At 37.3% G+C, this 26085-nt stretch overlaps 2 protein-coding genes across 6 annotated transcripts; one reads left to right on the top strand and one right to left on the bottom strand.

The window, feature by feature from the left end:
* The first annotated feature begins 948 nt into the window (after positions 1–948).
* Positions 949–1607, top strand: LOC109428268 (uncharacterized). Its single transcript, XM_019704003.3, has one exon. It carries the CDS (start codon positions 1093–1095, stop codon positions 1429–1431), a length of 339 nt encoding a protein of 112 aa, XP_019559548.1. The 5' UTR covers positions 949–1092; the 3' UTR covers positions 1432–1607.
* Positions 1544–23887, bottom strand: LOC109427947 (uncharacterized). 5 transcript variants are annotated; one of them, XM_019703607.3, is made up of 7 exons: positions 23658–23885; positions 23208–23577; positions 20354–20681; positions 20171–20286; positions 17165–17683; positions 15592–15751; positions 1544–1680 (listed from the first exon to the last, which is right to left on the bottom strand). In XM_019703607.3, the coding sequence occupies exons 2-7, from the start codon at positions 23442–23444 to the stop codon at positions 1625–1627; spliced, it is 1416 nt and encodes a 471-aa protein (XP_019559152.3). In that variant the 5' UTR covers positions 23445–23577; positions 23658–23885; the 3' UTR covers positions 1544–1624. The 5 variants fall into 5 exon arrangements, with proteins under 5 accessions (XP_019559152.3, XP_019559151.3, XP_019559150.3 ...); XM_019703606.3 differs by lacking the exon at positions 1544–1680 and adding an exon at positions 5522–6284 and having other exon boundaries at positions 23658–23886; XM_019703605.3 differs by lacking the exon at positions 1544–1680 and adding an exon at positions 9342–9457 and having other exon boundaries at positions 23658–23887.
* Positions 23888–26085: the final 2198 nt, after the last annotated feature.

Genomic DNA, 26085 nt, shown 5'->3' with positions numbered 1-26085 from the left:
AAGCAGTTAAATGATATTATAAAGTTATTCTTTCTTAATGTGACTAAAACACAAGATGTCGATTAGTCTGCTGTTGAAGCAGTAAAGAGGACGAGACCCTGCTCGTCGTTTACATTTATTCAATACATCGTAGCTACACATTTGTGATCGTTACCAATTTCATTTATTGTTCGAGGGTGGTATTCACCACAATAACGTCACCGCACTCTAGATTGATTTCATTTCGATCGTGTTGATTTCCTTCCCAGCTCATAGAAAATCAGTTCTTTTTCAATTTTGTTACTTTTCTAGTTGATTTTCATAACTTTTTGTACATATAAACACAGCCACCATGAAAACGAATCGAACCGTGCAAGAGCCATCCTAATCGGTTCAGCCGTTTGTGAGTTTTGTTGCCTCAAAGGGATTTCAAACTCATTTTTATAAATATAGATGTATCGCATAAGAAAAATGGCTAAAAACCATTTTATTTTTTATTTCCAATGAGAGTGAATAATTTTTCAATCAATGCCCCAAACTTTTGTATATTCATGCTGGTCATCTAACAAAATTATCAACATAATCAAAACATGAGTAATGTGCCCGAAAATGACACTGACCCATCTTGCCCCGCGACCCATCTTGCCCCGCCCTACCCTATAATAATTCGAAGTGACAGCAAAATGAAATCAAAATTTGAAATCAAATTTTATCAAGATAAATCGCTATCAAAATGTGATATAAATTTGCTGTCGATTACAAATCGTGCTTTGGATTTAATATCATTTTGTTGTAGGACTTTGCTCGGGTAGATAAATACTCTGTAACTGAACGAAGCCATCAGATGGAGATTCTCTTTAGGTAAAAAAAATCAATAATATGAAAAATCGTCATCCTGCTTCGAAAGGGTCATTCAGCACACACTGTACCTGTGGTGGCCCATGACGTTATGACATTTGGAATAATCTCATCGCACAGTGCAAATGCACCCACTAGCTTGACCAACCATCATTCAGCTGTTGAAAAATTATAAAAAAAAAAAAACATTTTTGAAGTAGCAATATCAATTTTTTCCTACGAATAACACTGCTTGTTCCGTTTGAAAACAGCGACATGTTCAAAAAGTCGAATAAACTCTCGCCGCAACCCGTGCCCCCATCGATCGAGCAGATAATGGAAGATTTGGAAACTTTCTGCGTGGAACATAAGCCATTGGAGAAAATACGTTCGTTCGACACCAGCAACGCAGAAGAGCCCGACATCGAAGACTGGTGGAAGGTTTTCGAAACCTACCTGGAAGACCACGAACAGTTCCACAGTATGAAGGTCGACATCGAGAACCTGAAGAAGAAACTCTTGGCCACACAGAACGAGCTGCAGGCAGCAAGGGACAACATTCAGCGACAGATTGACGAGGATTTGGAGAAAATAAGACTTACCATAAAAAGCTGAAATCTGTAGCCGCAGGGAGGTGGTTTCGAATTAAATCAATTTGTATACATGAATTATTTCCATTTCCATGATGTTTATTTTTACAGATTTATTATTTTCTCATATTTTAATACATATTATATCGTATATTGGTAACATTAAAACTTTGTAAATATAATTAATACTTCTTGAGTATACATCATTGGTTTCATTCTTAATTATAGGGGTAAACATGACCAACGATTGGCGCTAGCCATTTACACGGATAGCCTGCAAAATTCCAATTAATTTTGAACATCGTTTTCCAAAGAGTTAAGCTACAACACACAACAAAACTATTTGCAGTAAAAGCAGTGCGTTCGTATTTTAGTCATGATATTTTGCAATGCAGTTCCGTTCACCTGAAGATTAGTAAAAACTAGTATTCGCTTGGTCGTGCGATAGAAATAAAGTTTGTGTGTTAGTAAAAAATATACGTTGCGATAAAGGGTTTAACAACATTCGATTCACATGATTGCTTCAAAGATTGAACTTAATTGTCGCTTGAAGGAATACGCGAAATTTTGTTTAAAAATTGAGCAAACAAATGAAATTGTTGTTTTAAATAATAATATGAATTCAGCTTCCTTAGTAAATCTCACTTGGCGTCTTCAGCATGAATATCAAATGCCATTTTCGAGGGTAGTCGATGACATTTACCTTAAATATTGGAGATAGAGCGGTTTTTCTGTGGCTTTTTTAACCGCACAAATTCTTCATATACATATCGTAAAACGGGATAATTTTGATAATGCGATAGGCGTTGTATAGCTATCTTATAAGTTATAACTATGATTCTTTCAATCAATTGAGAAGAACGCAAGCGTAGATTGAAACAATAGGGTCTGGGATCATTTGAGCAGGAGGACCTATTTTAGGCTCTTGCTATTATAACCAATAGTCGTCAATTTTTGTGCATAGATTGATACTCTATGTATCTCACCATGTTCCAAAAATCATGTCAATTGGTTAAAAATTGACTGAGTTATAGCAGCAAGTGCCCAAAATAGGTCCCCTGTTTAAAAGGGTCCCAGACCCTACATATGAAAATCCATCATCAATTGGAATCAATTTTATAAATTGAGACTGAAATCGGCATGCACCGATAAACGCCTAAAAGTATGCAATGCTCTTGTAATTTCATGTAGTCAGCACTGTTTTGTTAAAAATTTGTTTATAAAAATATCAAAAACAATTCAAAGAACACAGTATGCGTAGCATATATTTATATGTTGATATATTGTTAAATATATAGGGTAGAAGTTTCAGTTTTGGTCAGCCCGGAATTTTGGCCACAGTGCGGTATTCAGCCTGTTACGATCTAAATCGGCATAAATTCATTTTTTACTAGTAGATTTTAATATAATATGATGATTAAAGCTGTAAAAACCATACACTTTGATTAAAACTTGGAAGAAAAAAAAAATTTCCTTAAAAAAACAGCTCCTATATATCTATTTTGACCAGGGTGCTTCTAATTTGGCCACTCCCATAAGAAATACACGTGATTTGGCCAATCAAATAAAGCAAAGCCGAGAATATGACCAAAACTGCGGCAACGCTTCTGTTTTGGCCAGTGCCACTTTTAATACAAAAATCAAGTATTAGCTTGATTTCTGCATTTTTCTAATAAAATATAGATCGAAACCTTTCATTTAACACATCAACGGGGGCAGACGGTATTCATTTTAAGACTGCAGTGGGGTGGGAAATGCGCCTAAACCACTAATATAAAAATGTTGCTGGTGATTTGAACGAATACCGCAACAGTAGGAGCAAAATAAAGTAGTCGGTGAAACCATCAATAACACGCGTGTTGAGAGATAAGCGAGGTTGCGACAATAGCAACAAAACAATCCGATTCCAAACAGGGTGTCTCCCTACCTGGAAAACCGGGAATCCTCATGGAATTTTGTTTAACAGGAAAAAACCTGAAATACTTATAGGGAATATCTTGGGTACTCTCGAAAATTGTTCTCCCTTCGTAGGATTTTCCCGGAGTTCTATCTGCGTTTTGCTCAAGAAAAACTTCGTAGGATTTCTACCAGAATTTATCCCGAATTCTTTATAAGAATTTGCTCTCAGAATAAATCGTAGAGGTTGTCGCAGAATTTCTACTAGAATTTCTTTCGGGATTTCTCTTAGAGATTTTACGCGATTCCTTCCGGTGTTCCTCTTGGGACTTCCCCAGGAGATCTTCCCAGAAATTCTCTCAAAGTTACTACAGAAGTTATTCCTGGAATTTCTACTACAATTCCTCCAAGGATTTGTTATGGAGTTTTTCACATTTTTTTGCATGTGCTTCTCCCGAGATTTCTTCCTATGGTTTTCTTGTAATACCTTCAAGAAATTTCTGTGAGCTTTCTTCTAGAGTTCTTCCCTGGTTTTTAAAAGACACTACATCGTCTCCAACCAGAGGTTGTACAGACTGAACAAGCACTAACACATGACAACGGACAACACACATAACACCCAGTGGCCCAGTGGAGAATTTTTCGTTTGACGAAAAGTTTTCCCCGACTGGAGCGGGAATCGAACCCACATCCCGAGGCTTACGAAACGCCTAGATGACTGACGCCTCTATAGCAGTTCTATAGCAGTTTCAGCTAGTATACTCAGAAAAATATATGTAATTAAAATTCAGCGAGAAATCATACACATAAAGGGAATGTTAGAGTTAGTGCATATTTACATGAGATATCATGTAAAATTACGTTACGTTCGTGTAAATTTCCGCCAATAGTCGCGTAGTCGGTTGGAGTCCATGATGGCTTACGCGATGGTTGGCGGACATTTACACGATGGTAATGTAATTTTACATTATATCTCATGTAAAAGTGCACTAACTCTAGCATTCCCTTTATGTGCATGATTTCTCGTTGAAATTTAATTACATATTTTTTTCTGTGTATTTCATGCGAATTTTATTATGAAATTTCTCCTGAGATTTCTCTTGGAGTTTCTTCTAGAACTTCTCTCAAAAGATTACTTCCGATGTTGGTCCTGGGATGTCTCTAAGAGCGAATCTGAATTTACCCAGGACTTTCTCCTCAGATTTTTTCAGGAGTGACTGGGATTTTTGCAGGAGCGTTGGCTAATATTTCTCATTGATTTCTTGCCAAGAATTCTGTCAGAGCTATGCTTTTCCTCGTAGTTGTACCAGATTACTTGCAGTGATCACTCTGAGAGTTTTTTTTTACAGCTTTTCTTTGCATTATTCTCAGAACTCTTCCCGGGATCTTTACCGGAAATTGTCCCAAGATTCTGGATATTTACTCCTTTAGGGATTTCTTTAATACCCAAGAAACAATGATAGCTGAATAACAGCTTATACAGCCAAAATTTTTGAAATCATGCTGAAAAGCAGTTTATTCAGTCGTTGTTCAGCAAAAATGTTTGTCGGGTAGGTACACCCTGATTTCTTGCAGGGATTTTTCACGGGCTGCAGCAGTCGCTGGGATAACTTACGGAATTCCTTAAAAGAAATTTCCGGAGAAATATTCGAAGAAATCCAAGTGAAATCTTGTGAGAAACTCGGCAAAGTCTTATTGATGAAATTTCAACAGGAACTTCATGAATAACTCAAACCATCTCGAAAAAATGTTCAAAGAGTAATCCCGAGAGAAAATATTAAGGATATCTTCATGGAATCCGTGATTCCGTGAGGAAATTCAAGAGAAATTAGAAAATTATCGATAAAAATCCCGAGATAGACTGTTAGAAAGCTAACCCGGAAAACCTCTAAATGCCATTCGTTAAGGAACTTTGAATAATTCTGGATGGATGTTCAGGAGGAATCCAGTGAGAAGCCCTGGACGCATATCGGAAAACCTCTGGAAGAAATATCTGGAGATACTCCAACAGATATCTCTTGAAAAACTTCTGCAGAAATCCCATGAACAATTCTCAGAAATGTTGAAAGATGTTTACTTAGTTCTTAGGTATATTCTTGTAATAAAATAGTTATTTATGTGACGAGTTGCAAAAAGTTGATTTTTTCAGCACGAGTTGTACATTTATCCAACGAGGCTTGCCGAGTTGGATAATTACGAAGAGTGCTGAAAAAGTCGAGTTTTGCAACGAGTTCCATACAAAATTTTATGCAATGATTTTTCCATAATGCAACTCATTTGAGTTGCATAATGTTCATAATGCAACTCAAATGAGTAATTACTTTTACAACCAACATTATCTTTTAAAACTGAGGACTTTCTTTATCATCTTCTACCGCATCTTCTATTACTATACTGAATGCTCTCCTTCCGTTAGTGGATGTGTAATGCGTAGGAGGGGCGTGCTATGATTCACATCTTAGGAATAATGCTGTATATAGAAATGCAGTTGTGTCCTTTTGAAATGTCAGTGTTGAATGAAGGTTTTCGAACACCGCACCAAATTTCAAAACAAGTTTTTTATCATATTTTTTATGCAAATACACGAAAGAATATTTATACCAATATATCGAACATCATTGCTTTATTATACAAGTATCAACTAATTATTATAAATTTCAATTATTATCTAATAGTAAAGCTTGGAATGTCAGTTGTATAAATTTGTTATCAAAAGTATTACACTATGTTTATTGTGTCCGGAAATGGAACACATTTACCTGTTTGATTCCACATAACAGAGTCGCTCTATTGCTCGATTGTCAAAAAAAAAAACGCCTTGTAATGTTATGAGAGCAGTATCTCTAAGATGATCCTGAATGTCCTTAGGTGTTATTTATCATAGAGTTCGAAACGTAGTGATACATGTGTCCAGTAGCCGGGGTCAGTACGAATATTGAAAGTGTGGATCGGTTAGGGTCGCACAACAACTGCAAGGGTAGCCTATAAGACAATCCGTCAGAAAACACAACATTATGATGAAACTTCATGGAACCGAGTCAAACGAATATTTTATTTTAACGTGTTATTTACATCCACCATTTTAGCGTAATATTGCATATGATAATTGCATTCAACTGAATCTAGGTATTTGATCGTCATAATTTATAAATATGTACACTGTTCGAGCAACCCACATAATTGTACCCTATCTAAAATGTGATGTTAGTGCTTTCTGCTCTGCTCGCAAAGTTTAAGGGGATTTTAATAAACCGTGGCGATCCATAAAAAAAACTATTACGCGTTATATGAAAAATTATTCCGTGTCCCGGGTAGAGGTAAAATACTGACGATCAAAACGTAAGATCTGAAAATAATATCTAAAAAATGTTCCTGGAACATCTGAACAATATCAAAATTTGATATTTCAAGATCAAACGAATAGCTCGCTGCTATTGGTTAGATCTTACAAAATCTAAATATGATATGATGATGATGTTCCAGGAGTAAATTTGTGATATTATTTTTAGATCTTTTATCTCTTATATCAATCAAACCAATATCACTTTTTGATCTGCATATCAAAATATGCTATTATTTAGCTCTTTTCCTCTACCTGGGGTAAGTAAAAGTTACATGTACGAAGTACGGTGAAATTTGCTAATTTTACTGATTTTTTTTTCGGTAAAAATATTTACCGAGGAGCACTCAGTGGTTGAGATTCCTGTAAAACATTACCGGAGTTGGTGATTTTTCTAGCTATGTATATTGCAGATAACACCGCAAATTGGGCTATCACATTATTTTTGGTACGCCTACGCACTTTGCACATTTGCCTCGGGTCATCTCGATGTCTTCGGTTCTCTTATTCCTTGATTTACAAGGAATAAATGTACCGAAGACCCCAACTCGATCCGACGTGGTCCTGCGCTGCAATCGCACTTTGAAGGTGTATACTTTTGTGTCAGTCCAATTTGTGTTGCAGTCAGCAATACTACATTTTTACCTTCGACTTACCTGGTTTGCCTCAGGGATGTCAAAAATCGTTCTATCAGTTGACACAATTATCTCAGCCAGTGCTGAAAATGTCATTTCGAAAATGACAATTGATCATCATCATGAATATTGTTGACTGCACCCCAAATTGGACTGACACAATAGTGTGCACACACCTTCAAAATGTGATTGCAGCGCCGGGCCACGTCGGATCAAGTTAAGGTCTTCAGTGCACTTATTCCTTGTAAATGGAAAAACAAGTGCACTTTTATCACACTTTTTGGGCGTACCAAAAAAGTGTGATAGTCCATATTGGGATGTAGTCTGCAACATCAATTGTCATTTTTTAAAGATAGTCGATGACATTATTCTCAAATATTTGAAAAAAGAGCGAGTTTTCGTGACTTTCTTGTAGAACTGGTCTAGCCGCACAAGTTTTTCATATACCTACCATATTTTCAGGTTCAGCTTCTGAAATACGTTGTAGGTGGTTGAATCTAGATATGTCGATATGACATTTTCAGCACTGGGGCGAAGTTTGCGTGTCATTTGTAGTAGATTGAAAATAAACAAAAATGGAAGATTTCTCCAAATGCTTCCAAAACTTATAATATTGCCTCTTAAACCAAGAGTTCTTTATATGAAACCTTCAAGTATACTATAGGCATGTTGTCACTATAAAAGGAACTCCAAAAAAATGGTCAGTAGCATCTGGAACTCTTGCTAGATAAAAACTCAACTTTCAGAAACCACAGAAAAATCAGTTTTGTGTTACATGGTACAAAAATCCATAATAGGACTCTTATGCGGGTACTTTCAATAAGGGACGCGCATGATTTGGTATTTTTTCCACGCATTGACATGAAAATCCACAATTTTTATTATGGTTTATAGAAATGTACATTGAAAATGATGATTATTCATAACGTTAACTCAAATGTGATGAAAAGTGAAATGGGACTGTTACGCGAGTGGGGGCTGTCCTTATTGACTCCTCGTTTTGCAGCCCAAAGATACCAATAAAGATTATTTAAAAAAGCCACTGTAGGCAAAATATTATTGTTTTTCCAGTATATGTAAAGGAAAAATATCAATAATGAAATCCTAATGCTGGTATAACTTTTTTCTCAGACTTTGGGACACTTCAAAGATTTCTACATACATTTGGCCAAATTTTCACATACAAACAAAGAGACTTAGACTTAATCGACTTCGCTCAAATTTTGAACGTAGCTTCTGGAAATTGAACTTTATGTTATATCTAAGTGTGGGTCAATCGTTTCATATAAGTGTGAATCGGTCAATGGCAAGTGAGGCGCCAATGCTTTTTTTCAGAAAAGATTCTAAATGGAAAAGATTTCTGAAGAGTTTCATGGTTTCTTTCTGACGTTTTCTAGAATGTTTATTTAATATTCATCCATTACCCCATTGAAAATTTATTTAATATTCATTTATTAAGCCATTAAAAGTTCTGAGCTATGTACATATTTTAACAGAAGCTAACATCCTGTCAGAAAGATTTTTTCAAAAATTCTCATATGAAAGACTATCTCACTAGTCGACTAGTCGATATATTTTTAGAGAAAATAATTGTAGAATTCTTATAAATTTTGCATAATGTTCTGTTGTATAGCTTTACTAAAACAAATTTCAATTCGTGGTCAAAACTAATAAGGGTATTCACCAAACAGATTAATTGACTACGTAAGCCATGATTATCTGATTATTTGAAATATTTTATGAAATTGCCAATGAAATTATCCAAGATTGCCTTGGTGATCGCTTTAATCAATTTAATCAGTTTACGCTGTTTAGTGAGTCCCCCTAATACTTTTTTAGTAAACTCACTTATACAAAAATACTTTGACATGATATTTAAGATATGCCAACAGACGAAGTTTGAAAATTCATAGTAAAGTTGTCATATACCTCAAATCAAACTTAATGAAAAGTTACATATTAGTTGTCGCATCTGATAAGGAATATTTTACATTGATTTCGTGTGTAAATCGAAGTTGGTAAAACTGCTTGCGGGGAATTCGTTTTAAGAATCTAACTAATGTATTTGTTTATATTTTTCATTCATATCGAATGCAATACTTTATTGAATTATTAATATGCAGCGGAATGTGATCCAGCAATGCTTGGTTGAGCTCCGAAGTTGAAACTGCGAAGGAATCCTACAAGAATAGTTAGATCAGTTTTAGTTTGCAGCTCTGTTAAGTCATTAGTCTGAAGCACATATGTATATTTAATCATGATTCCCTGAGTTGTTTGTTATTAGAAACAATTTGATTATTACCCGAAACCGGCTGTGACTTATTTCAACCCACAGGCACGCTGAACGTGCACTACGCTATAGTGGTGTGAAAATCCTAACATCCTAGGAGGGTTAAACTCCTATATATAATTATGCCTTTCCAACATATTTTTCCTAAAAACTATAATTCAATTTGAAAACTTTTAGTTTTGAAAAAAAAATGATTTTTTGAACCACCTCATCTCAAAATTGGTCACCCTAACAACGAAATACGGGTTTAATTATTTTCGATGAACTACAAACCCACATAGTATCACGACATCCGTAGTTACATTATATCGATTTGTATATATCTAAAAAGAGCCTTACGAATTACGTTAGGAATGTCAATGTGGGCTGCGTGGCCGTACGGTTTGTGGCGCCAGTCGTTTAGACGTATTGTAATCCACTGAGTGTGGATTCGATTCCCGCTCCAGTCGGTGAAAACTTTTCATCAAACGAAAAATTCATCATAGGACCACTGGGTGTCGTAAACGTTGTCCGTTGTCCAGTGTTAGTTATTTTCAGTCTGTACAGCCTCTGGCTGAAGACGATGTAGTGTCTTTTTTATGTTTTGTTTTGCAGGGATTGAGGATTGCTCTACAACAGTGTTAACACTGTTTCTAAATTTAGAAGCCAAAGTTATAAATGAACCACTCGACAATCTTTTTCTTCCCTTCTCTTTAGGGTATTGCGTATTAGTTCCCTTATTAAGCATGTGGCTACCATTTTCATCCTACGAAAAACAAAGGATTGAAGCGCTGTTTGTTTTGTTTCTTATTTTTGGTTAGAAGTAAGAACCCAGGTTGGTGCTACGCCCTCCGGCATAGATTTGAGTATGTTTGCCGTAGTTTTGGTGGAATCTGTGCACGTGTGAAGATAAAACAAAATTTGAAAGTGACGAAAAAATGTGCATTATCCAGTGATAACATTCTCTTCCACCCTCGGATGTCGGTGGTCAAAGAAATGAGTTTGGAGTGCAACTGTGTAGAATGCTATCGCAATCGGGAGTCCTACTACGTCACAGTTACGGTGGTGTTGCAGTGTTTACCGACTCGAAGTTATCGTTCGAAAATCGCAATGCAAGGCTTAAAAATCTCTAAACTCGTGGTGTACGATGTTAATCCCAGTATTTTCAAGTTGGGACAAACTTATGTCGCATGGGTTTATTTGTCGCAACAAATACAGGTTGCGACATTGTCATTATTGTTGCGCGATGGTTGAATTTTGATTCACTGTCCGTGGCGCTCGCATCGTTTTTGTTCGAGTTTGACGTTTGCCCACTACCGCCACCTAGTTGATGGTCGGCCAAACTCAGTCCTTTTAGCATTGGACTATCATGTGAATCGAAAAATGTTCGAAGTGTTACGTCTGTTTGTCTGTGGTCTGATCATTGTTGCATCATTGTTATACTACGCAGTTGTCACAATTTTTCAAAATTTGTGCCCTGAAAGCATCAAGAAGTTGATCCAAACTGAAAACAGTGCTGTAATAGTTCATTACGCAACGCAAATGTGTGATGTAATGAACCATGCAATACCAGCGCCGGCCGCGTCCGAATGCAAGTCAATTAAGAATAGGGAAGGAAGAGATGACGTGATTCTCGCTAAGGCCAATAACCAAGGAATTCTCTGCGTTACTATGAGAAGCTACTAGGAGTTTGAATATGGGAAGGGAACGTTAGGGCACAGAGAAACAGACGTAACACCTACAACAAATTTAATTAAAAAACATCGTCACGAAAACGTAATCGCCCAATGCTAAAGGTACTGTGTTTGGTCGGGCCGCCACTACACGGAGAAAACAAAGTACCCAAATATGAGTTTACACTAAGGTATTTTTATAGGGTAGTTTTTCTGCTTTAACTCGGTCAATTTTGAGCCAATTCACATGAAAATTTGTACACAGGTAGACACGGTTAGTACTACCTGTGTACGGAAAATCAGATAGGTAGGTTCAAAATTGACCGAGTTAAAGCAGAAAAATTACCCGTGTAAAAAAAGACCTTAGTGTATTTCACCCAACTTCGGGGTTGCGTGCGGGAACCCATATTTGAGTTCGTGGAAGCGATGTTGAAGTGGGTTTTTACATTTGATCCCGTGTGGCAAAGTACCTACCGGCTAAGTTTTTTTTTCACCCAACTGCTAGTTCAAAATACTCAAATTTGAGTTCAATGCTGTTTACTCAATTTTGGCTTCCCGCGCCGAACTGTCAAAGTTGGGTTGGTTTGCTCTTCGCTCTCTGACAACAACAACAATACATCTTCCGGAAGTATAACAGCTTGACAATTCCAACGGATCACACAAACTAAAGTAAAAGTACTTAAACATAATTACGCAACAAAATAGTGTGAGGAAGTTCTAAATTTGCCAAGACTTTGTAGAGATTATATGATAAATGTAATGAAGTTTTCAAGGTGGGCCAAAATACGTCCACTACCCTAACTCGCGATAAAATTCCAAACATTGATCTACAAATTCAACTAGAAATTGTCCTGGTTTTGAATTTCCGGCGTGTCTGACCTATGTAGCCAGCTGGACAGTCTCTACACGGAATGTCATAAATTCCTGATCAGTGGAGCGGACCTGGTGTGATGGTTAGAACCCTTGACTATCACGCCGAGGACCTGGGATCGCACTCCCGACAAACTCGCAAAATGTGAGTTCTTCCTTCGGAAGGGAAGTAAAGCGTGGGTCCCGAGATGAACTAGCCTAGGGCTAAAAATATCGTTAAAACAGATAAAAAAATCCTGATTACTCATCCGGGGGAACCTTGTCCTTCAGATTACATAGTAATTCCTTGAGTAACCGCTTTTATGCACTACTTGCAATCCATGTTATTTAAACTTTGATTTTATTGAGTTGGTTACTTTGGGGTACAACGGTAAACTAATCCTTTTGGTTTTTTTTCTGCTTTTGGTGCCAGCGTTGTTATGTTCGCACAGTGTTTTTCGCGTCTATATTTCTGTTATTATGCCTCTCAAGAAAAATCAGAATATGGCGATTATCTTCCTCTGGCTTCTGATATCAGCGCGACAGTCACTAATCATAACAGCGTCACCAGATTTAAAAGTATGTAATTCCACTATATGGGGTTTGACAGCAAGAACACTCATTCCACTGAGCTACTCTTGCCGTTCGTCACAAATACATTCGAAAACATCTGTCACTTCGCGAAACCCACGTGCTTTTGTTTTTGGCGGGAACACTTTTTCTTTTGTTTTGCCTTGCGACTGTCATGCGGCGGTATGCCTTGCGAGCGTACGACCGCCGCAGAACTCTAATAAAAGATAAGCGCGACAATATTTTTTTCTACGAAAGTTCTAGCCGCCTTCCATTATATAGAGCTTGCTGACGTTTATTCACCTCTCTCTTTCAAGCATGCAGGCGGGATAGGATTTGTTTTCATCGGGAAACCTTTCCCGATGACAACAAATCCTATTCCGCCTGCATGTTTGAAAGAGAAAGGTGAATAAACGTCAGCAAGCTCTATAGCTCATCGGCTTTACAATGTACCGTTGGATAGCGTAGGATTCCATCATGCAAACTCATGAAATCAGTTGTTTACTAGGGGAATTTACATATTTTCACCCGTTCGTTCTCTTCGTCATGGGGTTTTTAACCTGTAAAACTCAAAGTTGACCTCAAATCTTTTCCAATCAAGTTGAATCAAACGACTTTTCAGGCAATTTTGTCGATAAAAACCCGTCATGACAAAAGGAACAAACCTGCCGATAACACCCAAAGTCATCCTACATCTGTATAGTATTTTTAAATGTAACATAATCTGATATCATAATGATTTTATTGGTTATCCCAGTGAAAACAGGGGGCCTATTTTGGTCATTTTCTGCTATAACTCAATTAATTTCGAATCAATTTTTGTTCATGGCTGTACTTGTTTATCTCACCGTGTCCCAAAAATCATGTCAATTGGGTCAAATTTGATTTAGTTAGTCCAAAATAGTTCCGCCTGCCCTGCCCAAAAAAATGGTTCCAGACCTTACTGCCAAGCTTTCATAACAGTCCCATATGGTTAGGAAACTCAGGAAAAAATGGGACTATTATGCGAGTGGCTGCGGTATAGCATTTGTTTCAGAAATCACAAACTGATTCGTTATAAACATTGTTACTCAGGATTCTATAGACAAAAAAAAAACAAGAATGATTTCATATTAAATTTGTTGTACTGTAATGATTGTTAAGGATTGTGTACCTACTTATGTGATTGCTCAAACAAATGGTTAAAATAAAAACCAGATTACTCAAGTGCATATAAAAGACCATTTAGCGATAGAGTAGTGTTAAAAAATAGAAATGTTGAGAAAATAGAAAAGTTGTTTGGCGAGAAACAGTAATGAAATTATTGACCATATTAGAGGTAGTGCTGATAATGGAAGGATGTGCGTTTTCGGAATTAATTGTACACGTGAGTTTATGGGTAAACAATAGTATTTTATTAGCGACCGTTTCAGATGGAATTATAACGTTATAACAGGGTTTATACTACAGTTCAATTGATACTAACTATTAAATCTAATAAATCTTCTTTTTAAATTCGAACATATTCAACAAAGTAACATATATTTCATAAATGAGCAGTTGTCTACTAATGGTACAGTCATAATTAGTGTTTTTGGACGGAATTAAGTTCCCATTAAGTACTCTGGAAAGTTTCGAGCTTTTACTGTTCAGTTTACTAGAAAATCGTTTCGATTTATCTAACTGGTGAAATAAAATACACTGCCGTGTGCAGCATAGTTGTCCCATGTAAATAGGGATTCCTATAGAACATGGGACAATTATGCTGCCCACGGAAGTACAGTGGGAAGAGATGACAGTTTAGAGCTAGTGGAGTTTTGTTTATACCGCTCTGCCACCATAAATATGGACGCACAAAAAAAGTATTGCATGCATAATTTGTCTCCTTTAAAAGTTTCGCCACATCTTGGATATCTCGAAAACCTGATGATCGACAAACATGTTTTCCAAAGCATAATTGATCATAAGCTCATGAACTTCCCTGAATCATCAGAATTTTTAACCCGAGAGCGGTCGCGTCGTGTACTGACGCACCTTGAAAAATGCACGCATGTGTACAGCGTGGTCGCGGCGTCGCTGCAGGTAGTCAAAGGTGCGACTGCTCGAGGGTTAATAATGATTATATGATATGATATCTTATGATGATGATAAAATATATAAGATTATGATTTTTATGCATTAATACTTTTTGGGTCCTTAATTATGATGAATGGTTTTATGTTTTTCAAAAGGTAACAATACCAAAAAAATGTCAAAAGATTCGCTTCTATCGGTTTATATCATTACTCATCCCATCGTATTTTCGGACTGGTCGAAAATAGTTTTCGAACCATCGAGGTCGCTTCTTAAATCAACGTTTCCAAACTTTTGTTTCCTAAATTTAATAGTAAAGCGTACTGTTTTCATAAAATTTGTAGTTAAGACACAAATGGCTTATTAAGTACGTTAAAGTTTAATCAAGATCGTGATGTTTTAAGTACGTTTATGTTCTAGTGAACCTGTAAAATTTATTGACTGTTCAAAATGTTTCTATTTAACTGGAGCAAATATTTGAGTTTTTAGGTTCGTTATTGGTCAAAATATCCATCAGTTCAGTTCACTAAATCATTTTGTTATGTGTTATGGTGATAGTTACATACGTGTTATGTTCAGTGAAACACCAAGGCACTTAACGCAGTTTTTCCAATGTACAACATAATGTATGAAAACCATGGCAAACCTTCTACCACTAAGCCAAACGTTCGAACTAACTACGTTTCCAATGATAAACTGACGTAGCACTTGAGTATTTTACCATGTCAGTACTTAATTCTCTACTATGTTTAGCACACTTTCAATGGAATGTTGTTCAGTTCACACGATTTAACTATCCCAACTACAACTTTTCTTCAATCAAAATATCTCAAGTGGTACGTCTGTTTTTTTTTGAGTATCCATCACCGAGCGAAAACACTAGGACAGTTTAACAACTTGCCTTGAGGTTTGCATTTGAGGTGGAATTCGATATACTGACAAGGACATTGGAACTGACGACAGTGACGAGCAGGCTCAACGGACGTCACATCAAGCAATCCACGCATCGTTTCATTGCCCCATCTAGAGGCATAACGCAGCAACAGCAGCAGTCCTCGTTCCTGTAACAAAGCATGTTAATTTCTTTTTGTTGGTCTTTTTTGGGCATGATGGCTATGACTTAAGTTGGTATTGTGTAGATTTTATAATTTTAAACTTATCGACTTATAAAAATCCTACTTTATAAGTAGATTTTGGTCAGTTATCTACAGAATTTGTATCACCCTCCACCGATTTTTGACATTTGTTAGGTTTCTAAACTTTCTTTTTGAGGCACAGTATGTTAACACGTTTGTACTAAATGTTAGTAAATTTTCATAAGTTGTACAGTATGCTTCACTTTATTTCGCTTTTGTTTAAGATTGGATCTGTTTGGCGCTTGTTTACTTTTATGCATTTGTTCAAGAGGATTCAAAACTGAAACCCTAGCCTTTGTACTCGCTGACGAAGTGATGCACAACAAACTCGAGGGTCATCTTTTGGTTTTTTATGTAAAAGCACTTCCTCCGCATATTGACAAGGGCAATAGGCAGTTGGTATGTGTCTAGGTGAGGAAACAATGCCGTTCTCTTCAATGGTCCAATCCAGGCGCCTCCGTAGGTAATCCTTGCCCCAACGCTGCAGATATCGTAGGAAAATTTCTTCTGCTCTGCCCTAAAGGTTACATTATTTTACATGGAAGTTAAAAATTAGATTTATTGCTTAAAGTATGTTCTAAGCAATAGTATTTTTTTTTTAATTTTGGATTCTTGTGCAGTTACAGAAAGGAAACAAAACACGTATTTTCAAAAAGTTTAGTTCTGAATCAAACAAATCATTTTCGTTTGGACACTTAAAAATTTAAATTCACTCAAAAAATGTTTTCTCATAGTTTCCAAATTAAGTGATTGCTGTTTATATGATAATCTTTGAAAATTTTGAAAATGCGATATGTTCGTAAATCTTCGCAATTGATGGACGGCTAATGGGCTATGGTCCATTTCTCAAGTTTGCCAGCCTTTAGCACGACATTTTGCCTTTTGGGCTTATAGGGCTATAGTACCAGTAATATAGAACTTGCCAGCCCATTAATGGCGCTAAATCAGTTCTTTGTGGTTACTCGGGGACACATAATTGAAAGTGTATACCTTTTTTTGGTTGATTTGACACAGATTCAATAAACGTAATAGATGTTGTTATTAGTCTCGTATCTTCTATCAATCATTTATTTTCTTGATTAGGTACACACTTAAAATGAGGCACCGTATTCAGCTGTTCTAATTTCAGTAAAAGTTCAGATTTTCTAATGTTCAAGAAATTGCCGGCATCTAGTTTTTAGTAAAATCAATGAAGTTTGTTGATGGTGTTTAATACAGTTTGTTTACGGAAACTGCACAAAAATCCAAAATCTCTTGAATTCAAAACTGTTGTCAAATTATTAAAATATTTTATCCAAACATATATATTTTACACATGCAAACATCCATGACACTTACCTGTTTTCTCGACAGACGAGTGGTGTTAGCTCCCTGAATTACGATATCATTTGTAGCAACATCTAACCGACTTTCCCAGCCAGGCTCGATCGTGTTTCCATTCTGTTCGCTTCTCTCGATAAACTCATTCAGATAGCTAATGCACTGCGACGGTTCAAAGTACATAAAGCACAGGTTAACCTTGTGGCAGGAAATGTGTCCTCGGTCATCTAGGGCCAGCAAAATTTTGTGTCGTATCAATTGCTTGTTCACTCGAGCCATGCAACGTTCCAGTCCACGGGCAAGCCGTAGCTTCACCCACATACACAAAAAGATCGCGGCCGCGTTGAGGAAAAGCCATCCCACTCCAAGGGAGAACAGCGTGATTCCATATAGGCCGGAAAACAGCAGTCCCAACAAAACTACGAACGCAAACAGGATCCACACAACCAGAACACGCTTGTAGCATATGTTGTACATGGTGAACCGATAGTCATTTACAAGGGTTTCCATAGCATGCACGTACTCCTCGACGGTGAGCTGAAAGGAAAACAACGGTGTTAAATTAACGCAGATAGATCCCAAGTGCAGAGGTTACTCTTAATCTTCTCAATCTACCTACGACATTTTCATTATCGTTGGCCTTGAAAGTAACCCTCAATGTCGGAGTTATCCGCAATCCTTTATTCGTACTAAACTGAGCTTAAACATATTTATGAATCTTGTACCGACTATTCGAAACATCTAAGCAGAATACCCTTTTTGAATGAGTGTAATCAGTCTTGCACCCGTTAATTCTGCCCTATATAACTTATTCTTTGACAGAATCGATTGCATTGGCACTAAATAGCTCCGTTCTAATATCCTGGGGCAGATGCGGTTTATCCCATTGTGCTTCAGAAAGGATTTGATTATTTCAAACATGTTTTAAAAGAAAAATACTTGTTTGCAGTTTTGCTACAGGGTATAATCCCAAATCTTGGCGGGATATTACTGTATAGTTTATTCCGAAAGTGGGTCGTGCGTCGTATGAAGAAGCAAAGAGTTTCAGACCTATCAGTTTGACATCTTTTCTTCTGAAATGCTGAGAACGCATTATGGATCATCACATCCGTGATGTTCATCTGGTCAACAGGCCTCTTCATGTGAACCAACATGCCTATCAATCTGGTCAGTCCACTGCACTAAGGGCCAGGATCGCAATCTCGCAATTCCGGTACATGGAGTCTTCGACAAAGTTTTGTAATGATCAGGGGCATTAATTGTCAGGAATTTAGATGTTTGCAACTTATCTGTATAGGTGGTGCCACCATTCAACTTATTAGTTTTACGTCCTAGAGACTAAACAGCTCTATCTTAGGCAACTCAATAATAGCGGTTATCCTACTTATGGTTTTGCCCACGACTACCTACCACTGTTAGTTGGTAGTGCATCAGCCAGCACCCTTTTCGACCTGATGCAAAGCACTCTTCGGGTACTTGAGGGTTGGTGTTGCCAATATGGCCTTTCAGTAAACACGAGTAAAACATCCATTGTTTTTTTTTCACGGAAAGGCGAAACCTTAATGGCGTTCGACCTTCACGTCTCTTTGATTCTCAAATCGATGTGACTTACAGATAAAGTAAGTTTAAGTTATTCTTGGTTCCAAACTTTCCTGGACACCCCACGTTGAGTTCAAAATCAACAAAGTTTGAATGGCCTTCGGGAAATGTCGGCAAACCCGTGGTACAACTTGGTATCTAAACCCCAAGTATATCAAATAGATTTGTACAACTGTTGTTCGATCAATATTGGCCTATGGATGTCTTATGTGGTGGCAAAAGGGCGAAGTGAGAACGATCCAGTAAAAAATTAGGCCATCTCCAAAGGATGTGCTTGATGGCAATGTCTGGAGCGTTCTCTTCAACTCCCACGGCAGTGCTCAGAAGTTCTCCTTGACGTTGCCCCACATTCATCTCAAACAAGAAGCACTTTCTTGCACTCACCGCCTATGGGTACTCGGTATACTAGAGGAAACTCCTGTGAACCGCAGTTCAACACACACCTCGTTGTCTCCACTTTTGGTGAATTGGGACAAAGTTGTCCTTGCTCCAAGTGATCTTACAATTGCTTGTAATTTCCCATGCAGGACATTTTCCACGAAATTGTTTTCCCGGGAAGATTGGAAAACTGGTTCTCTGGAGAGAAGTATTTCAGACGGCATCTTATGTTACACTGATGGCTCCCTTCTCGAAGGTCGAGCTGGTGCTGGTGTCTACTCTCGTGAACTAAGGCTACCTCAGTTTTACTCACTTAGTAGAAACTGCACCGTTTTTAGGCCGAAATCTTTGCTCTTACGTGCGGAGTGCAATTAGCACTTCAGCAACACGTAATGGGCAAAGTAATATCCTTCTATTCAGATAGCCAGGCTGATGTAAAATCACTTGCTTCGACCAACTCTAGGTCGAAGTTAGTTATCGCTTCTTCTTCATCTTCTTTATGGCTCTATGTCCCCACTGGGACTTGGCCTGACTCGCTCCAACTTAGTGTTCTTTGAGCACTTCCACAGTTATCAATTGAAGGGCTTTCTTTGCCTGCCATTGCATGAGTTTGTATATTGTGAGGCAAGTACAATGATACACTATGCCCAGGGAGTCGAGAAAATTTTCCCGACCGGAGCGGGAATCGAATCTGCCGTCTCCGGATTGGCGATCCATAGCCTTAACCATTAGGCTAACTGGAGCTATCGATTGTCGAGGAGCTGAATTCAACAAACGCCGTTCACCTTGTATGGGTAACTGGCTATTCTTCCATCGCTGGAAATGAATTGGCTGATGAATATTAGGTGAGAAGAGGGTTAACTACGTGAAACTTTACCCGAAGGTTTTGAACAATCACCACCAGTCTTGGTGTAATAATGTAGTTCAACAACTCAATGAAGACTATTTTCACCACACGTTTAGCATAAGAAAACACAACTTGATCTGGCGGGGTGTGGGTGAGACTGATGTTAACCATTGGAGAACCCGTAATTATTTGGTACTTACCGTTAACCCTTGGGCCATCAATTCTTCGGGGACAAGTTCTGGGCGAAATACGGCTGGCGTTATCCATGGCCAACGAGTATTAGTTGGTAACAATGTAACGATGACATCGCCATTTGCTACAAAAAAAAGAAAACTTTCCAATGTTTTTTTTCTGTCCCAATGTTACTTTAAAAAACTGCTTACCGAAACCCTCCCGGACACGACCGGTTGAGAGTTCAATTGTGCGCATTGACTGGATCGGTTGAACAACATTGACGGACTGTTTCGGAATGTCGATCACTGCCGGTTGTGATGTTTTGTTTATGCTAGCCGTTGTTGGTGGGCTTGACGGAGCCGTTGATGTGGTAGAACTTGCTTGAGCGCCTTGCTTTGGGGTACTCGGTACCCTTGCATCTAGATTGACGTGAACGGATTCCGTAGGTAGAACTGCGGGAGTTATGTCGTCTTTGACAGCCGGGGCTGATATAGTGGGTTTATAAGAAGTGGGCGGTGCCAAGGGATTGGGAATGTCCTGAAAGAGGAAGTAATGAATTATATTTTTGGTACCAGAAGCTGAATTTTGAAACTATTGAATTGATGTTTTGTACACAGATAGAACGATGTCTCTCTGTATACACATTTCCATGCGGAATGGTTAAAAATTAACTGAGTTATAGCAAAAAACGACCCGTGCCAAAAATTGATTAACTCTTTGGAAACGGAATTTTCGCTTTTCTGGATGCAACCTTGTTGGTCTAGAACACGTTTGTGATGATCGATTTTCTCGGCTGGGAAAATACGACCCATTTGTCCCCAAAGGACAAACGATGTTGATAATCATCTTGATATTCACATATTATTGCGCCAACTTCTGCCAAAATTTATTTCATAAAATCAGCTCGTAAAATGGATTATTCTTCTTATTTCTGGCGTTACGTCTCAACAGAGACAGAGCGTAGGTGTGTATTTGATTTTAAAGTGGGATTTTAACCTGCTGATTTAATTTTGTGTCGCATCGTATATTTGTAACTTTTAATGTAGTGCACAGAGCTCAATCAATTTAATACAAAACAAAATTCACGTCATTCGCGACTACAATTGATGAGCCAGGAAACACCCTTTCTACAGGGTTTCTTATGTGCGTATGAGTGAAAAGTAGCACACTTTCTCACAGAAAATCACAAACAAAATCATCACCTTCGTAGTCCCCATTTCCATGGCGACCGTCAAAATTTCAGCCCAATTGGTTCATTAGAAACCAAGCACCATATCAATTTTGGCCCTTTTTTCGCATTGTTTAATGAATGATATCACGGCTTTCTAGCTTTGAACTCCTGTAATCCCACCAAGCTGTAGTCCTGTAAGTATTTTATAATATAGCTTGAGATACAATCCTTGTGGTTGGTAATGATGCGTTGCTCAAAATAGCAAATAAACCTACTGTTACGGCCGTTTCCCCGTAGATTCACTTGTCCTGAATTTCAGTTTGGATAATATGTTTGCTGAACTTTTAAACAATTTAGAATTGTATGTAAAAGTTACATTTACACATTTACAACTCATAGATAGTTTGTATGTGCTAGCACATGCAAAAAATATCCTTTACAATTGTTTTGTCACATTTATGTTTTTAAGCATCTAAAATGAAGAAGTACGTAACAATTGAATAATAATGCTTGGGAAAATTAGGCCTCAAAAGGCTGAAATATAAAATAAATACCGAATTAATTAAAGAAAATCGAATTAAATACGATTCCGTTTTATTCCCGATCAAAAGTTTGGGGTCACCCCAAATCACTTTTCCATGTTTTACTAAAGTTACCCTGATACATCATATTGAGCGGTGAGCCCAAACTTTTGGTCGATGACATAAATAGTAAATTTACTTAACAACTTTTTCCCTAGTTTTTTTACCCTCGAGTGATCGCGCTGTTGTATTTTGTACAACACGTTGAAAAAATCTCGCTTTTTGTATTCTGCATTACCGTGGTGCTGGCGGTGGTGGCCAACCGCGCGAGTTACGGAAGGTTAAGTTCGACAAAAAAATACAGTTGAAAGCTTATATAAAATAGGTTATATTGCCGCTCTCATCATAAATTTTCGTAAGTTCAAATTTATTTTTTAGACAATTTGTTAACTTTAAGTTAAGTTTAGATACAAATATTTTTTAAAAAGTTTCACCTAAATCATGTTCAAAGTTTCTTTGACTTATTATCTGACGTAAATTGGTGATGATATGGGTCAAAAAATGACATGTTTTTGAGGGCGTCACCCCAAACTTTTGAGCGTTGATGTACGTATTTATACGTCAACTGTAAGATCATATCATCTTCAATGTCTTGGAACGAAACAGTATTTAACTCGATTTTCTTTTACAGGTAAAATTCCGAGGTTTATGATCATTCATGCCGGATTAATCCAAGTCTCAATGATCTCATCCGTGGTATTCAGAAAATCACCTCTGTAAACTGTGTCGCCAGGTAACCTATTTCTGCCTGTCTATCCATTGTAAAACATGTTCAACTGCTGTACGGCTATAGTAACAACAAACGCCAACGAGCTGAGACTGGCAGCTGCTGTCCACTTTGATTCATTGATGAATCTAAATGAAGCGGAAAAATGGTAACACGTGACGACAAAACAATTTGCTCGTCGTTAGTCAGCCCTACCGCTAGCAGAGCACCCCGAGCCACTACTATGCAAATGCATGTTTCAATCCTATCTGTGGTGCTTTATAGGTGATTAGAGAAGGTGCAATAACAACTACATCCATACAGAAATTCCATTGGCCTCGGATTTCGGATGTATGTTTTTCGTATTTATTTTGAACACGTACATCGGCTATCGCATACCGGAGCTCACCAACTTTTCGTATTGATATACAACTGAAATAATATTGAACTCAACCCATTTTGCATAGAAGACTACATGCAAGACAAATTTATTGATCATTTACAAATAAGTATTTAATACTAATCGCCACTCAAAGAGGGTTGTAGAAGTTTAAATGGCTCAGTAATCAACACTGATATTACGTTAAAAACAGATAAAAACGTACCTTTTTACCGCCATCATCTTCATCATCAAACTTGACCCAATTGGTAGTCTTGGGTGTTTCCTTATCTGCTGTCCCGCTCAAGTTATTCGTCACTGAAAGCGAGGTCTCTTGAATGCTGGTAGCAGTCTTATTTTCGGACTCCGTCGCCGAAGGCATTGCTGTGGCATTGTTTTGCTGGTGGTCACCATTAGTCACCGCACTGCGGTCAGTTTCATCTGCGCCCTTATTAGAACTCATCACTTCGCACTTAAAACGCACTTATTCAAACGTATCGAGCAATCGCGCTAATGATTCTACATTTAAATCCACTGTATCTCGAATCGGGCAAGGCACTTTGACACACTATACACGTCTTTCTTTCGGCGATTACCTGAGACAAGTGCGACAAAATTAGTTTTGTATGCTAATTGGATTTAATTTGTATACGTGGATGGAGAGTCAGTTGCATACCTGTTTGATATCCGACACTTACTTGCGGAATAAAGCTAGCATAAAAACTCATCACGACGAGAGCAGAAACTCTCCTAGACAGAGAATGAACAGTTTTTATGAATCAAAATTACATACACATATATACGACCTGCTACCAGCTAATACAGCTTTCTGGAGAAAAGAAACATGGATATAACAACCTGTGTACCGACTACACAAGCACCTACACCGCGAACAAGAATATGTTTAAAGAACAGAAGGAAGGTGTAAGCGTGCCGGGCAGAGATATCATCATACACAGGTGAACTGCGCTGGACAACCATCCGTTGGTTGATGGTTGAATGAATTATGTGTACATTGTGGATATTGACGAGCCATCCGACTATAGAACTTTATTATCTATCTGTGGGAGCGATGCTCGTTCTACTCTTTTTTGTGTTATGTTAGCTATGTAGTATCTCGTGCATTGCATACTGGTGTTGTAGGTATAAAACTCTTTATGACCGAAATGGATAGCTATTATTGTTGGAGATAAAAAAGCAGGCTATCTTAATCGTCGCCAACGCTTGTCTTAACCGTTGATATTCACACCAAACGCTTTTAGTCATGAAAAAGTTGGCAATATGCATTGCTGAATTTCCACCAAAATTTTAGTAAATTCCAGAACACCATTGTTTAACATCAGTACAAATTGTTTCAGCACTTTGCACAGTATGAGTACCTATTTGACTTATTTCGTTTTCTTAAGGAGTGTATCGGAAATCAACTATAAATGTTCAAAATGCTCTATCTAGAAGTACGGTTGGTCTTTTTATTCCAGTTCTTCTATAAAATCTTCACAATATAGTTAAGTTTAGAACAGCTTGAAGAAATTTGGAAAATGTTTAGTATTATTGAAAATATGGTTCTACACCACACAAAATAACAATAATAATAAGTATGCTGCCGTGTGCAACATAGTTGTCTCAAGTTCTATAGGAATCCCTATTAACATGGGACAACTATGCTGCACACGACAGTATGAGCTGTTGAATATCTAGTTTTCTTTCAAAAGGTATATTCAAAATGCGAATTAGTAGCGTGACGTTACAACGTTGTAAAGTCACGCGACTAATTCGTATTTTGATCAAGCTTTTCTAATGAAAACTGAATGTTGAACAGCTCATACTTATCACAAATTTCACTAGGAATCCGAATATGCGAAAATATTTAAGGTTCACGGACGTATTTATAAGCTACAGTGGAAAATCTGACTAAAAAGGCGTCAAAACGTTGTAACGTCACGGTAGAATGTGTCAATGTCATAGGTACAGGGGGTGGCCAAAATGTTTGGGATAGGCAACTTTTTTTCTCAAACAAAAAAGCTCAACAAGCTGTAATTTTTCATAGAGTGTATACAAAATTTTGGTTGCTTGTCAACCTATTATATGTGCATCACTGGTACAAAGTTCAGCTCGATTGGTTAATCTTTCACAAAGCTAGAACCGTTCTCGTAAAACACTATTTTTAGAGAACTTATTTTTGAACTGTCATATCTCGGAAACCAGTGAACCGAATTGAATGAAATTTTGAACGGTTCTCAACAATATGTTAATGCTTGAAAAGGTTTCAAAATATATGTATTCTTTAAACGTTGAAAAAAGTTGTGATAGATTGACACTTTTTGGATCTTTCTCGAGAAATTGTAATTTTTTTACATCAATGTGATTAATTTTTAGTTTCGATATCCAAAAAATTTCTACTTCTGATCACAAGATATCTATTATAAGATATATTAGAGCTTATTTGGTTTAAAGAAAGAACACATTTAGTAAATTTTGTGTGATATTGTAAATTTAAGTTATTTTCTTCTATATGGGTGAAAACGTATACCACTGAGCGTACTACCGAACGTAAACCACTATAACTTTATTCGTCGTGAGAAAATATAAAAATTTTATAACGTCGTAATAAGTATCAATATATTGATGATAAACGTTCAAAATTTCATTTAATTTAGCTCACTGGTTTCCGAAATATGACTATTCAAAAATTAGTTGCCTAAAAAATAGTGTTTCACGAGAACGGTTCTAGCTTCGCGAAAGATTAACCAATCGAACCTAAATTTGTACCAATGATGCACATATACTCAATAAGTTGACAAGCAATCAAAATTTGAGAATTTTTGATGCACTTTATGAAAAGTAACAGCATGTTGAACTTTTCTGTGAGAGAAAAAAAAATTGCCTATCCCAAACATTTTGGCCACCCCCTGTATATCTAATATGGATTTCGCAAATTATCAAAAATGAAGGCTAAGGCTCATATAATTGAATATTGTATATTCGTGCCTGCCAAATGCAAAACGATCACTGGCAGAAAAAGCTCTCAGGACGTCATCAGCGTCATTGAAATCTCGCTCAAAATTTCAAAATGATAAAACTCAGCCACCAAAGCGCAAATTTGT

This window comes from Aedes albopictus, chromosome 2, assembly GCF_035046485.1.
Source record: "Aedes albopictus strain Foshan chromosome 2, AalbF5, whole genome shotgun sequence".
In the NCBI taxonomy this organism is placed as follows: domain Eukaryota; kingdom Metazoa; phylum Arthropoda; class Insecta; order Diptera; family Culicidae; genus Aedes; species Aedes albopictus.
The sequence above is the reverse complement of the archived record's forward strand: the minus strand, read 5'-3'. Positions and strand labels throughout refer to the sequence as shown.